The 16,822-nt window shown below is 33.7% G+C and overlaps 1 protein-coding gene across 2 annotated transcripts in view; it reads right to left on the bottom strand.

Moving 5' to 3' along the window:
• LOC137622090 (uncharacterized) overlaps positions 1-16,822 on the bottom strand; it is a 314,819-nt gene that overhangs the window by 30,253 nt on the left and 267,744 nt on the right. For both annotated transcript variants that reach the window (XM_068352558.1, XM_068352557.1), the window contains 2 exons: positions 15,626-15,954; positions 8,113-8,221 (listed from right to left, as the gene is read on the bottom strand). In XM_068352558.1, the coding sequence (XP_068208659.1) occupies positions 8,113-8,221; positions 15,626-15,954 (438 nt within the window). The remainder of the gene's footprint in view (positions 1-8,112; positions 8,222-15,625; positions 15,955-16,822) is intronic.

The raw sequence follows: 16,822 nt of genomic DNA, 5'->3' as shown, positions 1-16,822 counted from the left end.
ACTTAAGAAACCAACAGGAAGTAAGAACTCAATCAACAGCAAGTTGTAACTTAAGAAACCAACAGGAAGTAAGAACTCAATCAACAGCAAGTTGTAACTTAAGAAACCAACAGGAAGTAAGAACTCAATCAACAGCAAGTAGTAACTTAAGAAACCAACAGGAAGTAAGAACTCAATCAACAGCAAGTAGTAACTTAAGAAACCAACAGGAAGTAAGAACTCAATCAACAGCAAGTAGTAACTTAAGAAACCAACAGGAAGTAAGAACTCAATCAACAGCAAGTTGTAACTTAAGAAACCAACAGGAAGTAAGAACTCAATCAACAGCAAGTTGTAACTTAAGAAACCAACAGGAAGTAAGAACTCAATCAACAGCAAGTTGTAACTTAAGAAACCAACAGGAAGTAAGAACTCAATCAACAGCAAGTAGTAACTTATCAGTAAGTTGTAACTTAAGAAACCAACAGGAAGTAAGAACTCAATTAACAGTAAGTAGTAACTTAAGAAACCAACAGGTAGTAAGAACTCAATCAACAGCAAGTTGTAACTTAAGAAACCAACAGGAAGTAAGAACTCAATCAACAGCAAGTTGTAACTTAAGAAACCAACAGGAAGTAAGAACTCAATCAACAGCAAGTTGTAACTTAAGAAACCAACAGGAAGTAAGAACTCAATCAACAGCAAGTAGTAACTTATCAGTAAGTTGTAACTTAAGAAACCAACAGGAAGTAAGAACTCAATTAACAGTAAGTAGTAACTTAAGAAACCAACAGGAAGTAAGAACTCAATCAACAGCAAGTAGTAACTTATCAGTAAGTTGTAACTTAAGAAACCAACAGGTAGTAAGAACTCGATTAACAGTAAGTAGTAACTTAAGAAACCAACAGGTAGTAAGAACTCAATTAACAGCAAGTAGTAACTTAAAAAACCAACAGGTAGTAAGAACTCGATTAACAGCAAGTAGTAACTTAAGAAACCAACAGGAAGTAAGAACTCGATTAACAGTAAGTAGTAACTTAAGAAACCAACAGGAAGTAAGAACTCAATTAACAGCAAGTAGTAACTTAAGAAACCAACAGGAAGTAAGAACTCCATTAACAGTAAGTAGTAACTTAAGAAACCAACAGGAAGTAAGAACTCCATTAACAGTAAGTAGTAACTTAAGAAACCAACAGGAAGTAAGAACTCCATTAACAGTAAGTAGTAACTTAAGAAACCAACAGGTAGTAAGAACTCGATTAACAGTAAGTAGTAACTTAAGAAACCAACAGGAAGTAAGAACTCGATTAACAGCAAGTAATAACTTAAGAAACCAACAGGTAGTAAGAACTCGATTAACAGTAAGTAGTAACTTAAGAAACCAACAGGAAGTAAGAACTCGATTAACAGCAAGTAGTAACTTAAGAAACCAACAGGAAGTAAGAACTCGATTAACAGTAAGTAGTAACTTAAGAAACCAACAGGAAGTAAGAACTCAATTAACAGCAAGTAGTAACTTAAGAAACCAACAGGTAGTAAGAACTCGATTAACAGTAAGTAGTAACTTAAGAAACCAACAGGAAGTAAGAACTCAATCAACAGCAAGTTGTAACTTAAGAAACCAACAGGAAGTAAGAACTCAATCAACAGCAAGTTGTAACTTAAGAAACCAACAGGAAGTAAGAACTCAATCAACAGCAAGTTGTAACTTAAGAAACCAACAGGAAGTAAGAACTCAATCAACAGCAAGTAGTAACTTATCAGTAAGTTGTAACTTAAGAAACCAACAGGAAGTAAGAACTCCATTAACAGTAAGTAGTAACTTAAGAAACCAACAGGAAGTAAGAACTCCATTAACAGTAAGTAGTAACTTAAGAAACCAACAGGAAGTAAGAACTCGATTAACAGTAAGTAGTAACTTAAGAAACCAACAGGAAGTAAGAACTCGATTAACAGCAAGTAGTAACTTAAGAAACCAACAGGAAGTAAGAACTCGATTAACAGTAAGTAGTAACTTAAGAAACCAACAGGTAGTAAGAACTCGATTAACAGTAAGTAGTAACTTAAGAAACCAACAGGAAGTAAGAACTCCATTAACAGTAAGTAGTAACTTAAGAAACCAACAGGAAGTAAGAACTCAATTAACAGTAAGTAGTAACTTAAGAAACCAACAGGAAGTAAGAACTCCATTAACAGTAAGTAGTAACTTAAGAAACCAACAGGTAGTAAGAACTCGATTAACAGTAAGTAGTAACTTAAGAAACCAACAGGAAGTAAGAACTCCATTAACAGTAAGTAGTAACTTAAGAAACCAACAGGAAGTAAGAACTCGATTAACAGCAAGTAGTAACTTAAGAAACCAACAGGTAGTAAGAACTCGATTAACAGTAAGTAATAACTTAAGAAACCAACAGGTAGTAAGAACTCAATTAACAGCAAGTAGTAACTTAAGAAACCAACAGGAAGTAAGAACTCAATTAACAGCAAGTAGTAACTTAAGAAACCAACAGGTAGTAAGAACTCGATTAACAGCAAGTAGTAACTTAAGAAACCAACAGGAAGTAAGAACTCCATTAACAGTAAGTAGTAACTTAAGAAACCAACAGGTAGTAAGAACTCGATTAACAGTAAGTAGTAACTTAAGAAACCAACAGGAAGTAAGAACTCCATTAACAGTAAGTAGTAACTTAAGAAACCAACAGGAAGTAAGAACTCGATTAACAGCAAGTAGTAACTTAAGAAACCAACAGGTAGTAAGAACTCGATTAACAGTAAGTAATAACTTAAGAAACCAACAGGTAGTAAGAACTCAATTAACAGCAAGTAGTAACTTAAGAAACCAACAGGAAGTAAGAACTCAATTAACAGCAAGTAGTAACTTAAGAAACCAACAGGAAGTAAGAACTCAATTAACAGCAAGTAGTAACTTAAGAAACCAACAGGAAGTAAGAACTCAATTAACAGTAAGTAGTAACTTAAGAAACCAACAGGAAGTAAGAACTCAATTAACAGCAAGTAGTAACTTAAGAAACCAACAGGTAGTAAGAACTCAATTAACAGTAAGTAGTAACTTAAGAAACCAACAGGAAGTAAGAACTCAATTAACAGCAAGTAGTAACTTAAGAAACCAACAGGTAGTAAGAACTCAATTAACAGTAAGTAGTAACTTAAGAAACCAACAGGAAGTAAGAACTCAATTAACAGCAAGTTGTAACTTAAGAAACCAACAGGAAGTAAGAACTCAATTAACAGCAAGTAGTAACTTAAGAAACCAACAGGTAGTAAGAACTCAATTAACAGTAAGTAGTAACTTAAGAAACCAACAGGAAGTAAGAACTCAATTAACAGCAAGTAGTAACTTAAGAAACCAACAGGAAGTAAGAACTCAATTAACAGTAAGTAGTAACTTAAGAAACCAACAGGAAGTAAGAACTCAATTAACAGCAAGTTGTAACTTAAGAAACCAACAGGAAGTAAGAACTCAATTAACAGCAAGTAGTAACTTAAGAAACCAACAGGTAGTAAGAATCAACAGTAAGTAATAACTTAAGAAACCAACAGGAAGTAAGAACTCAATCAACAGTAAGTAGTAACTTAAGAAACCAACAGGAAGTAAGAACTCAATCAACAGTAAGTAGTAACTTAAGAAACCAACAGGAAGTAAGAACTCAATCAACAGTAAGTAGTAACTTAAGAAACCAACAGGAAGTAAGAACTCAATCAACAGTAAGTAATAACTTAAGAAACCAACAGGAAGTAAGAACTCAATCAACAGTAAGTAGTAACTTAAGAAACCAACAGGAAGTAAGAACTCGATTAACAGTAAGTAGTAACTTAAGAAACCAACAGGAAGTAAGAACTCGATGAACAGCAAGTAATAACTTAAGAAACCAACAGGTAGTAAGAACTCGATTAACAGTAAGTAGTAACTTAAGAAACCAACAGGAAGTAAGAACTCGATGAACAGCAAGTAATAACTTAAGAAACCAACAGGTAGTAAGAACTCGATTAACAGTAAGTAGTAACTTAAGAAACCAACAGGAAGTAAGAACTCGATTAACAGCAAGTAATAACTTAAGAAACCAACAGGTAGTAAGAACTCGATTAACAGTAAGTAGTAACTTAAGAAACCAACAGGAAGTAAGAACTCAATTAACAGCAAGTAGTAACTTAAGAAACCAACAGGAAGTAAGAACTCAATTAACAGCAAGTAGTAACTTAAGAAACCAACAGGTAGTAAGAACTCAATTAACAGTAAGTAGTAACTTAAGAAACCAACAGGAAGTAAGAACTCGATTAACAGTAAGTAGTAACTTAAGAAACCAACAGGAAGTAAGAACTCAATTAACAGCAAGTAGTAACTTAAGAAACCAACAGGAAGTAAGAACTCAATTAACAGCAAGTAGTAACTTAAGAAACCAACAGGAAGTAAGAACTCGATTAACAGCAAGTAATAACTTAAGAAACCAACAGGTAGTAAGAACTCGATTAACAGTAAGTAGTAACTTAAGAAACCAACAGGAAGTAAGAACTCAATCAACAGTAAGTAGTAACTTAAGAAACCAACAGGAAGTAAGAACTCGATTAACAGCAAGTAATAACTTAAGAAACCAACAGGTAGTAAGAACTCAATCAACAGTAAGTAGTAACTTAAGAAACCAACAGGAAGTAAGAACTCAATCAACAGTAAGTAATAACTTAAGAAACCAACAGGTAGTAAGAACTCAATCAACAGTAAGTAGTAACTTAAGAAACCAACAGGAAGTAAGAACTCAATCAACAGTAAGTAATAACTTAAGAAACCAACAGGAAGTAAGAACTCGATTAACAGCAAGTAGTAACTTAAGAAACCAACAGGAAGTAAGAACTCAATCAACAGTAAGTAATAACTTAAGAAACCAACAGGAAGTAAGAACTCGATTAACAGCAAGTAATAACTTAAGAAACCAACAGGAAGTAAGAACTCGATTAACAGCAAGTAGTAACTTAAGAAACCAACAGGAAGTAAGAACTCAATCAACAGTAAGTAATAACTTAAGAAACCAACAGGAAGTAAGAACTCGATTAACAGCAAGTAGTAACTTAAGAAACCAACAGGTAGTAAGAACTCAATCAACAGTAAGTAGTAACTTAAGAAACCAACAGGAAGTAAGAACTCAATCAACAGTAAGTAATAACTTAAGAAACCAACAGGAAGTAAGAACTCGATTAACAGCAAGTAATAACTTAAGAAACCAACAGGAAGTAAGAACTCGATTAACAGCAAGTAGTAACTTAAGAAACCAACAGGAAGTAAGAACTCAATCAACAGTAAGTAATAACTTAAGAAACCAACAGGAAGTAAGAACTCGATTAACAGCAAGTAGTAACTTAAGAAACCAACAGGAAGTAAGAACTCGATTAACAGTAAGTAATAACTTAAGAAACCAACAGGTAGTAAGAACTCGATTAACAGTAAGTAGTAACTTAAGAAACCAACAGGAAGTAAGAACTCAATCAACAGTAAGTAGTAACTTAAGAAACCAACAGGAAGTAAGAACTGAAGTAACTAACAGTAAGTAATAACTCAAGTAATTAACAGTAGGTAATAACTCAATTAACTGTAAGTAATAACTTAAGAAACCAACAGGAAGTAATAACTGAAGTAACTAACAGTAAGTAATAACTCAAGTAATTAACAGTAGGTAATAACTCAATTAACAGTAAGTAATAACTTAAGAAACCAACAGCAAGTAATAACTGAAGTAACTAACAGTAAGTAATAACTCAAGTAATTAACAGTAGGTAATAACTCAATTAACTGTAAGTAATAACTTAAGTAACCAACAGTAAGTAATAACTTAGGTAATTAACAGTAAGTAATAACTCGATTAACAGTAAGTAATAACTCGATTAACAGTAAGTATTAACTTGAGTAACCAACAGGAATTAATAACTTAATTAACTAACAGTAAGTAATAACTTGATTAACCAACAGTAAGTAATAACTTAAGTAATTAACAATAAGTAGTAACTCAATTAACAGTAAGTAATAACTTAAATAACCGACAGTAAGTAATAACTTAAGCAACTAACAGTAAGTAATAACTTAATTAACAGTAAGTAATAACTTAAGTAACCAACAGTAAGTAATAACTGAAGTAACTAACAGTAAGTAGTAACTTAAGTAATTAAGAGTAAGTAATAACTCAATTAACAGTAAATAATAACTGAAGTAACCAACAATAAGTAATAATTGAAGTAACCAACAGTAAGTAATAACTGAAGTAACTAACAGTAAGTAATAACTTAAGTAATTAACAGTAGGTAATAACTCAATTAACTGTAAGTAATTACTTAAGTAACCAACAGTAAGTAATAACTTAGGTAATTAACAGTAAGTAATAACTCGATTAACAGTAAGTAATTATTTGATTAACCAACAGTAAGTAATAACTTAAGTAATCACCAGTATGTAATAACTCAAGTAACTAACAGTTAATAACAACTTAAGTAACCACCAGTAAGTTATAACTTGAGTAACCAATAGTAAATAACTCAAGTAACTAACAGTAAGTAATAATTAAGTAACCAACAGTAACTAATAACTTAAGTAATTACCAGTAACTATTAACTTAAGAAACCAACAGTAAGTAATAACTTAGTAACTAACAGTAAGTAATAACTTAAGTGACCACTAGTAAGTAATAACTTGAATAACTAACGGTAAGTAATAACTCAAATGACTAACGGTAAGTATAACTCAAATAATTAACAGTAATAACTTGAGTAACCAACAATAAGTAATAACTCAAGTAACAAACAGTAAGTAACAACTGATGTAACTAACAGTCAGTAAGAATTCAAGTAACCAACACTAAATAATAACTTCGAGTAACTAACATTAAGTAATAAATTCAGTAACTAAAAGTAAGTAATAACTCAAGTAACTAACAGTGAGTAATAACTCAAGCAACTAACAGTAAGTAATAACTTATGTAACTAACAGGGAGTAATAGCTTAATTGCAATGGAAAAGTTTTCCATCAGATCTTGGGAAATATACTTATAGAAGGCATTGGAGAGGACGCACCAGGCAACCGACCCATTAATGTAAGGATAACATTGAGAAGAAGATGGAGAGTTAAGTCATTGATCAGTCAAGTTTTATATCCCATAATGTATAAAGGGCTAGGGTTAAGTCATTCATCAATCAATTTCATCTGCTGGACTGTAAAGAGGAGTGTCATTGATCACTCAAATTTTATTTACAAGGGTATATAGGGAGTTAGGTCATTGATCAGTCTAATTTCATTTGCTGGATTGTATGGTGATGGGTCATTGATCAGTCTAATTTCATTTGCTGGAGTCTATAGAGACCTGGGTCATTAATCAGTAATTAAATTTGCCAGGGTGTTTAGAGGGCAAGGTCACTGATCGGTCGAATTTCACATAAAAAAAGTGTATGGAGGGCAAGGTCAATGACCTGTCAAATTGCCTCTGACAGAGAGTTTAGATGGCGAGGTCACTGACCTGTCGAATTGCACCTGACTTAGGTCAAGTTTAAAGTAAAGAATTGTTCCAGTCTGATATAGGAACCTGGAAACTGAAATAACCGGAACTATCTAAAACTTAAGCCATTTTTGTGAATTACCAGACTAATATTATTTGTCAATACGCCAACATATTTTTATCAATTACCTAATACTAATTGGTTCTGAGAACTACTTCATTGTAAACTATTTTCTTATCTACAGTATATTAGTAACTTCCTTTATTCCTCTTTGTCCAATGTCCGAGGTAGATCTTTTTCAGTTCCCTAATAATCAGTGATTTTTAATTTACCCCAAATAATTGATCTTCTTTGTCAACCAAATAATTTTAATAGCTTATATTTTCCATAAAAATTGAGAGATATTTCTTATTTACCTAATTTTAATTGAACTTTTGGTAAATAAAAAAACTGTAACTATTTTATTTTAAATCTTGTAAGCTTAATTAATTATTTTGTCACGCTCTCAAATTGATATTTTTATCAATTACTCAATTCAAATAGAATAATATACGATACTCTCACATTAAATGATTCTTTATCAACCATCCAATTTTGTTTTAATGCCCATTAACAAACTTCAATTGTTTATTTGTCAATTACCTGCAACTTTCTGCATGATCCCCTTTTCGTAATAGTACCTTAAAGAACGACTAAGTTTATCGTAGTTCATTGCCGGACGGTTCTTCTGTATTCCCCAACGACGGGCAACCTGAAAGAAAAAAGTAAAGTTAGTGGTTGACTAATTGTCACTCGAGAAGAAATGGCTATACAGTACTACGGTAGCTTTAATCTATGTTGGTCTCGAAAAACCATTGCCGATTAAGAGTGTCAGAAAGTGGTGGCCTATTGGATATATCCCTGTCTGGCAATCGCCGGATTGGGGTTTGAGTCCGGCTCAGGTTCGATAGTTTCGGGTATTATTATTATTATTATTATTATTATTATTATTATTACTATCCAAGCTACAACCCTAATTGGAAAAGCAAGATGCTATAATCCCAGGGGCTCCAATAGGGAAAAATAGCCCAGTGAGGAAAGGAAATAAGGAAATAAATAACTGAAGAGAACATACTAACAATAAATCATTCTAAAAAAATTAATGTCAAAAGAGATATGTCATATATAAACTATTAACAACGTCAAAAACAAATATGTCATATATAAACTATAAAAAGACTCATGTCCGCCTGGTCAACAAAAAAGCATTTGCTCCAACTTTGAACTTTTGAAGTTCTACTGATTCAACTACCCGAATAGGAGGATCATTCCACAACTTGGTAACAGCTGGAATAAAACTTCTAGAGTACTGCGTAGTATTGAGTCTTATGATGGAGAAGGCCTGGCTATTAGAATTAACTGCATGCCTAGTATTACGAACAGGATAGAATTGTCCAGGGAGCTCTGAATGTAAAGGATGGTCAGAGTTATGAAAAATCTTATGCAACATGCATAATGAACTAATTGAACGACGGTGCCAGAGATTAATATCTAGACCAGGAATAAGAAATTTAATAGACCGTAAGTTTCTGTCCAACAAATTAAGATGAGAATCAGCAGCTGAAGACCAGACGGGAGAACAATACTCAAAACAAGGTAGAATAAAAGAATTAAAACACTTCTTCAGAATAAAATGATCACCGAATATCTTAAAAGACTTTCTCAATAAGCCTGCATCATCACCATCTTAGTGAGCTAACGATTGTGGGTTTGGGGGAGCCTATAGGTCTACCACCTGAGTCCTCAGCAGTCATTGCATGACCCTCCCTAGTCCTAGCTTGTGTGGAGAGAGGGCTTTGGCACTGATCATACATATATATGATCAGTCTCTAGGATATTGTACCTGTCCCTTGCCTGTGCCATTCAAGAGCAGTCTTTAAGTCTTTAAATACTTTCAAACTTTTCTAAAAGATTCTACAGTATCCTGCCGCTATTCAAGACATATTTTTTATCTCCCACAATTTCGCAACAGCATCTGCTGTCTTTCCCCTGACGTTTTTGCTTCACTTCATCCACCAAGATGTTGATCAGTTACGCTGGGGTGACACTTTTAACTCGGACTAACTTTCACGCAAAACTCGTTACCCTGCTAGTTGATTTGATATAAGAGACACTGTGCATCCGTCAGAAAACTTTCAACAGCTCTCAACAACTACTTTCAATACTATGATTTCTCAACGCGTATTGCTTCTCTTATGATAGTTTCTATAGTGAATTTTCTTTTTATGGATCCATAATATATATATATATATATATATATATATATATATATATATATATATGTGTGTGTGTGTTTGTGAGTATGATATGCATAAATATTCAAGTGTATATACATAAAGTATATATATATATATATATATATATATATGTGTGTGTGTGTGTGTGTGTGTGTGTATAAATTTACACACATAAATATGTTATGAAAATCAATTTCTACCCCACAGTAGAATCGAAACCTAGTTTCTTAATAACGACCTTGTATTTTATTTGAGGAGACTAATGTTACACTCGTGTGACGTAAAAACTTTATATATATATATAATATATATATATATATATATATATACTGTATATATATACTGTATATATATACTGTATATATATATATATATATATATATATATATATATATATATATATATATATATATTCATGTGTGTGAGGCTGTGTGTAAATGGTTCAAAGCCAAATATGTATGAATGTATATAAATGTGTGATATATTAGAATATAGATGGCTGAGAAAAATATAATAATTTCTAACAGTTACAAGAATTGGGTGGTTGAAATTAATTGAATAGAGCGAAAAGGCTGAATTGAAATTATATTTAATAAGATCAAACCGATACGAAAGGAATCTTAAAAAAAGTAATTTGATAAATATTCTGAATTAAGCTGTTCTCGAAATAGCATTGATTTTTCTTACAAACAAACTGTGAATCCTATGATAGAGAGAGGAAAACCCATAAATTAATTTGAATTAAAACTAAATCAAATTCAGTAACATATATATCATTTAAAAAAAACCTACAATTATATTTTAAAAAATAATTGTGTTTAATAAGTATAATAAATAAGCACGAGCAAAATCTTTACTTGAATGGCATGAAATATATAAACTTTTTTTTTTAACAAAACAACACGTTATAAAGACAGAAATTCTCTTAAGCAAATATTTGAGAGAGAGAGAGAGAGAGAGAGAGAGAGAGAGAGAGAGAGAGAGAGAGAGAGAGAGAGAGAGAGAGAGAGAGAGAGAGAGAGAAATTCTATTTTTCATTTTATATGAACTTTTTCAATTAAACGAGACGTGATAAAGACATTAGAAAATCTATGTCAAATTAATATTTGAGAGAGAGAGAGAGAGAGAGAGAGAGAGAGAGAGAGAGAGAGAGAGAGAGAGAGAGAGAGAGAGAGAGAGAGAGAATTTATTTTTCATTTTACAAGAACTTTATCAATAAAACGAGACGTTATAGACAAAATAGAAAATCTGTGCCAAGCTAATATGAGAGAGAGAGAGAGAGAGAGAGAGAGAGAGAGAGAGAGAGAGAGAGAGAGAGAGAGAGAGAGAGAGAGAGAGAGAGCGTTTATTCTATTTATACAGAAACTTTTTCAATAACACGAGACTTTATAAAGACAGAAAATCTACGTGAAGCATTATATACATATATACACACACACATATATATATATATATATATATATATATATATATATATATATATATATATATATATATATATATATATGGGAGAGAGAGAGAGAGAGAGAGAGAGAGAGAGAGAGAGAGAGAGAGAGAGAGAGAGAGAGCGTTTATTCTATTTATACAGAAACTTTTTCAATAACACGAGACGTTATAAAGACAGAAAATCTACGTGAAGCATTATATACATATATACACACACACATATATATATATATATATATATATATATATATATATATATATATATATATATGGGAGAGAGAGAGAGAGAGAGAGAGAGAGAGAGAGAGAGAGAGAGAGAGAGAGAGAGAGAGAGAGAGAGATTTTTCTTTTTTGAGCAGTTCGTTCAAAAAATTAACCCAGTTCACTTTATTTTCGAGTCAGATAATAGATATTCTAAAACCCAATGTAAAACCAATAGTAATAAAAGAAAAAACAACTGGATCTATTGAGTAATCAACCTGGCGAAGCTTAATAAGTTAAAAGGGGCGCAGGGACGACATTTAAACTTACGGGAGATATTTAAATGGGGGGGAGAACCGATATGCATTTTAATGGAAGACTAATCCCCTCGTTCTCCTCCAATCCCTCTCCCTTTATTCCCCTCTCCCCTAGTTCCTCCTGCAACCTTCTCCTTCCCTCTTGGCTCTCCTCTCCCCCCTCTCTACCTTCCTCTCTCCCTGTTCAGGGACGATTTGCAGGTTAACGATTAGCAGCGGATTAGGATCAGAGACATGGAGAGGAGAGGGAAAGGAGCAAGGGTGGGGGGGGGGAGAAGCCAAGGGGTGTTGGTAAGAGGGTACAGGGAGGGTAGTAGGGGACCCATGGAGGGGACTTGAGGCTACCCAAGGGTAGAAGATAGGGAGGCCCGGCTGAAAAGCTCAACTCTACTTTGGAGGATTAAGATGATATCTGATTAACAGACCTATCGATAATAGGACCGTTTAGATGGGATATCATTATTTAATGTGTTAGGGGGAGGGGCGGGAGAAGTGACCCCTCGAGGGGGGGGGGGGGGGAAGTGCCCCCAGGGACACTTCGAGGCATTACAAGGATTATCAGTTCAGGGGAAACACATACTTGGTGGTCGATGGAAACCCGTTGCATTCTCCAAGGGCATTTCTTCTTCTCTCTGTTTAGTTCCTTTTGAACTTTGTTTTATATCTTCATTTTTGGTTCCATTTTTGTAGTTTTCTATTTTCTTTTATTGTTTTCATTGGTAAAATTTCACTTGGGACTTGAACTAAATCCAAGTTTATTATTATTATTATTATTATCAGTCAAGCTACAACCCCAGTTAGAAAAGGTTTCTACCATCCCAGGAGCTCCAACAGGAAAAAATAGCCCAGTGAGGAAAGGAAATAAGGATAGTAATAAACTACAAAAGAAGTAACGAATAATCAAAATAAAATATTCCAAGAAAAGTAATAACATTGAAATAGAACTTTCATATATAAATTACATAGACTTATGCCAGCCTATTCAACATAAAAACATTCGCAGCAAGTTTGTTTCTGTTTCTATTACTAATTACTAATTATTAATTACTAACTATTTTACTTTCAACTTATTGAAATATTTTGTACTACCTCTATGGCCTTAAATGATGTATAGTATCATAACTAATGTCGAATGAAGTATTTGAGTCATTTGCTATTGGTTTTATCTTTCAAAAAAAAAAAAAAAAAAAAAAATACATAATTTTTATAGAAAAAAAATACTCCCTTTATGAATGAAGAATAAAAATAATGCGCAAAGAGAAACAAGTATTCTGAGAGTAATGATAAAAGCATTGTGGTTCTTACGAATGCAGATAATTCTGACAATGTTCATCTGCCTTTGTGAGAACCAATAGCAGATTACTCAAATATGTCATTGAATATTAGTTATGATAATATATAATATCTATGGTCATAGAGGTAGTACAAAATATATCAGCAAGATGAAAAATCAAATAATAATAATAATAATAATAATAATAATAATAATAATAATAATAATAGAAACAGAAACTATCATATAACCAGTGGTGAGAAAAGTCAGGGAGTCACCAAGGTCACTTATATTGCTGTCATAGTTACTAGAAGTAGCATGTCACACACAGAGCCTCTACTGTATCTCTTGTAGTTCAAATGCTTTGACCAAGCCTACAGTTATGTAGAAAACTAATAGAATTCTTTTGGATAAATACTAATAAATAAAAAAGGGGAAGTATGCATGGTGACGGGCAGACAGTCAAAACAGGACACTTGTTATACACTACGAAGTATAGTCTAGCTTTACACAAATTTGATTCCAATACCACAACTAAAAAGACTCCAATCCTTCCACAAAATTGACACCCAATACCACCATAAAATAAACTCCAATACTTCCACAGAATTGACTCCAATACCGCCATAAAATCAACTACAACACTTCCACAAAATTGACTAAAATACCACCATAAAATCAACTACAACACTTCCACAAAATTGACTAAAATACCACCATAAAATCAACTACAATACTTCCACAAAATTGAACCCAATACCGCCTCAAAATTTACTTCAATACCTCCACATCATTGACTCAAATAACTCCACAAAATTGACTTCCATACCTCCACAAAATAGACTCTATTACTTCTACAAAATTGACTCCAATACCTCCACAAAACTAACTCCAATACCTCCACAAAACAGACTCCAATACCTCCACAAAACTGACTCCAATACCTTTACAAAACTAACTCCAATACCTCCAGAAAATAGACTCCAGTACCTCCATAAAATATACTTCAATGCCACCACAAAATTGATTCCAGTACCTCCACAAAATTGACTGCAATAACTCCACAAAATTGACTTCAGTACCTCCTCAAAATAGAATCCAATACCTCCACAAAACTGACTCCAATACCTCCACAAAACAGACCACAGTAACTCCATAATATAAACTTCAATACCACTACAAAATTGACTATAATATTTCCACAAACTTGACTTCAATACCTCCACAATATTGACTTCAGTGCCTCCACACAATTGTCTTCAGTGGTGCCTCCACAAAATTGATTTCAATACGTCCACAAAATAGACTCCAATACCTCCACAAGTGACTCCAATACCTCCACAACACTGACTCAAATACCTCCACAAAATAGACTCCAGCACCTTCATAATACAGACTTCAATCCCACCACAAAATTGACTCAAATCCCTCCGCAAAATTGACTTCAGGACCTCCACAAAACTGATTTTACCATCTCCACAAAAATGACTCCAGTAACTCCACAAAATGGACTCCAGTACCTCCATAATATAGACTTCATCAAAACCACAAAATTGAATCTAATACCCCCACAAAATAGACTCAAATACCTCTACAAAAGTGATTCCAATACCTCCAAAACACTGACTCTAATACCTCCACAAAAGTAAATCCAATACCTCCACACAACTGACTCCAATACCTCCACACAACTGACTCCAATACCTCCACAAAACTGACTCCAATACCTCCACAAAATAGACTACAGTACCTCCATAATATAGACTTCAATACCACCTCAAAATTGACTCCAATAACTCCACAAAATTGACTTCAATACCTCCACAAAATTGACTCTAATACCTCCACATAATTGACTCCAATACCTCCAAGAAATTGACTTCAATACCTCCACAAGTGATTTTAATCCCTCCACAAAATAGACTCCAATACATTCATAAAATTAACTTTAGTTATCTTCACAAAATTGACTTCAATACCCCAACAAAATTCACTTCAATACCTCCACAAAAATGACTTCAATACCTTCACAAAATTGACTCCAATACTTCCACAGAATTGACTCCAATATCTCATAAAAATTGACCTCAATACCCCCCCCACCCCAAAAAAAAGAAAAATTGACTCCAATACCGCCAATAATTTGACTCCAATACCTCACAAAATTGACTTCAATACCACAAAATTGACTCCAATACCTCCAAAAACTGACTTCAATACCTCAACAAAATTGACACCAATACCTTCACAAATTTGACTTCAATAACACCACAAAATTGTCTCTAATACCCCCATAAAATCAACTCCAATATCTCCAGAAATTTGACTCCAATACCTCTACAAAACTGACTCCAATACCTTCACAAATTGACACCAATACCTCTACAAAACTAACTTCAATACCTCTACAAAACTGACTCTAATACCTCTATAAAATCGACTCCAATACTTCAACAAAATTGACACCAATACCTCCACAAAATTGTCTCCAATACCTCAAAATATTTTTTACCTCAATAACTCCACAAAATTTACTACAATAACGTCCGAGGTAAGCGTATAGAGGTGGTGTTGGAATGACAACGAAAGCGTGACAGAGAGAAAAAAAAATAGGAAAAAATCCTAGAAACTCTTTCACTCACTTCTTCGGGTTCAATGAGCTTGAACTCCATGCCCCTGCCGGTCCAGGCGATGCAGGAGGCGTTGGCAGGGTCGTGCAGGAGAGCCACGAGGAACTGCCACAGCTGCAGAGAGCCCCTGCGGTAGGGCGTGCCACTCCCGTTGCTACTGGTCGTACCAGATCCTCCTTGGACGCTCTGCTGGGTGACTCCTGTTTCACCCTGCTGATGGTGGTTGCTCGGGGAAGGCACTCCCCCTCCCCCTCCCCCTCCACCACCGCCTCCTCCTCCCCCTCCTGGGCCTCCGCCTTCTCCTTCTACGGATCTCCACCCACAACTCTCGCCGTTGTATTCTGAAAGAAAAAATAGGGGGTTTAAGACTACTTTTATTCAGTTGTCCATTTAGGGTGATAATGAGGTGGTTGAAATAGGATGTGCTGCCTTACTAGTGTACCCGTGACGTCTAAATATTTAAATAGATATGTACACACACATATTAAACCCTTCCCACCCCCTCCCCTTTCCCTAACTATAACCAGATAGTTTGGCGATTTGTGGGAAAATATGGTTTCCTAATATACCTCTCTTGGAAGCCCCTCTCACCAGGGTATTATTACTCCCCCTACCACTGAGCGTGACAGGAAAGATATATAAATAACCAAAAACTTTCTCTTTATTATATAGGGGAGATGAATGACCCTACTAGAACCAGATCCTTCAAAAAATAAAAATAATAGAAAAATGTATCTAATTATATAAGTTTTATTACAATGAATCTTTAGTGTGTAGAAGATGCAGACAATATACAAGAATAAACAAACGGGACAAATAACCTTATGATTTGCATGTATTTAATTAAAACCAACCTTTTCCTTAAAACATTTTATATTTATATATTATTATATTAGTATATTGTTATATCTCTAGTTTGTACGCAGAAAACCTGATCTATTGCAGTTTCATGTTGTGAACTCAAAAACATAATGGCGTGTGATTACCTCGGTAAATTGTCTATATTATTTCTGTGACATATTCTTAAGTCTCCAGTCTTTCTTGAAAAGCAGTAACATTATTCTTGTAACATTTCCTTTATATTCTGTGACTCATTACAAGTTTACAGTAATATCGATATATCTCTGAAATTTTCTTAAAACTTTAGGTTTTTATTTACAAACGACATCTGATGTCAATATTCATACATAATCACTAGACTTTGATTAA

The sequence above is a fragment of the Palaemon carinicauda genome, chromosome 28 (assembly GCF_036898095.1).
Source record: "Palaemon carinicauda isolate YSFRI2023 chromosome 28, ASM3689809v2, whole genome shotgun sequence".
NCBI classification, from domain to species: domain Eukaryota; kingdom Metazoa; phylum Arthropoda; class Malacostraca; order Decapoda; family Palaemonidae; genus Palaemon; species Palaemon carinicauda.
Note: the sequence above shows the minus strand (reverse complement) of the source record. Positions and strands in the feature narration are given on the sequence as shown.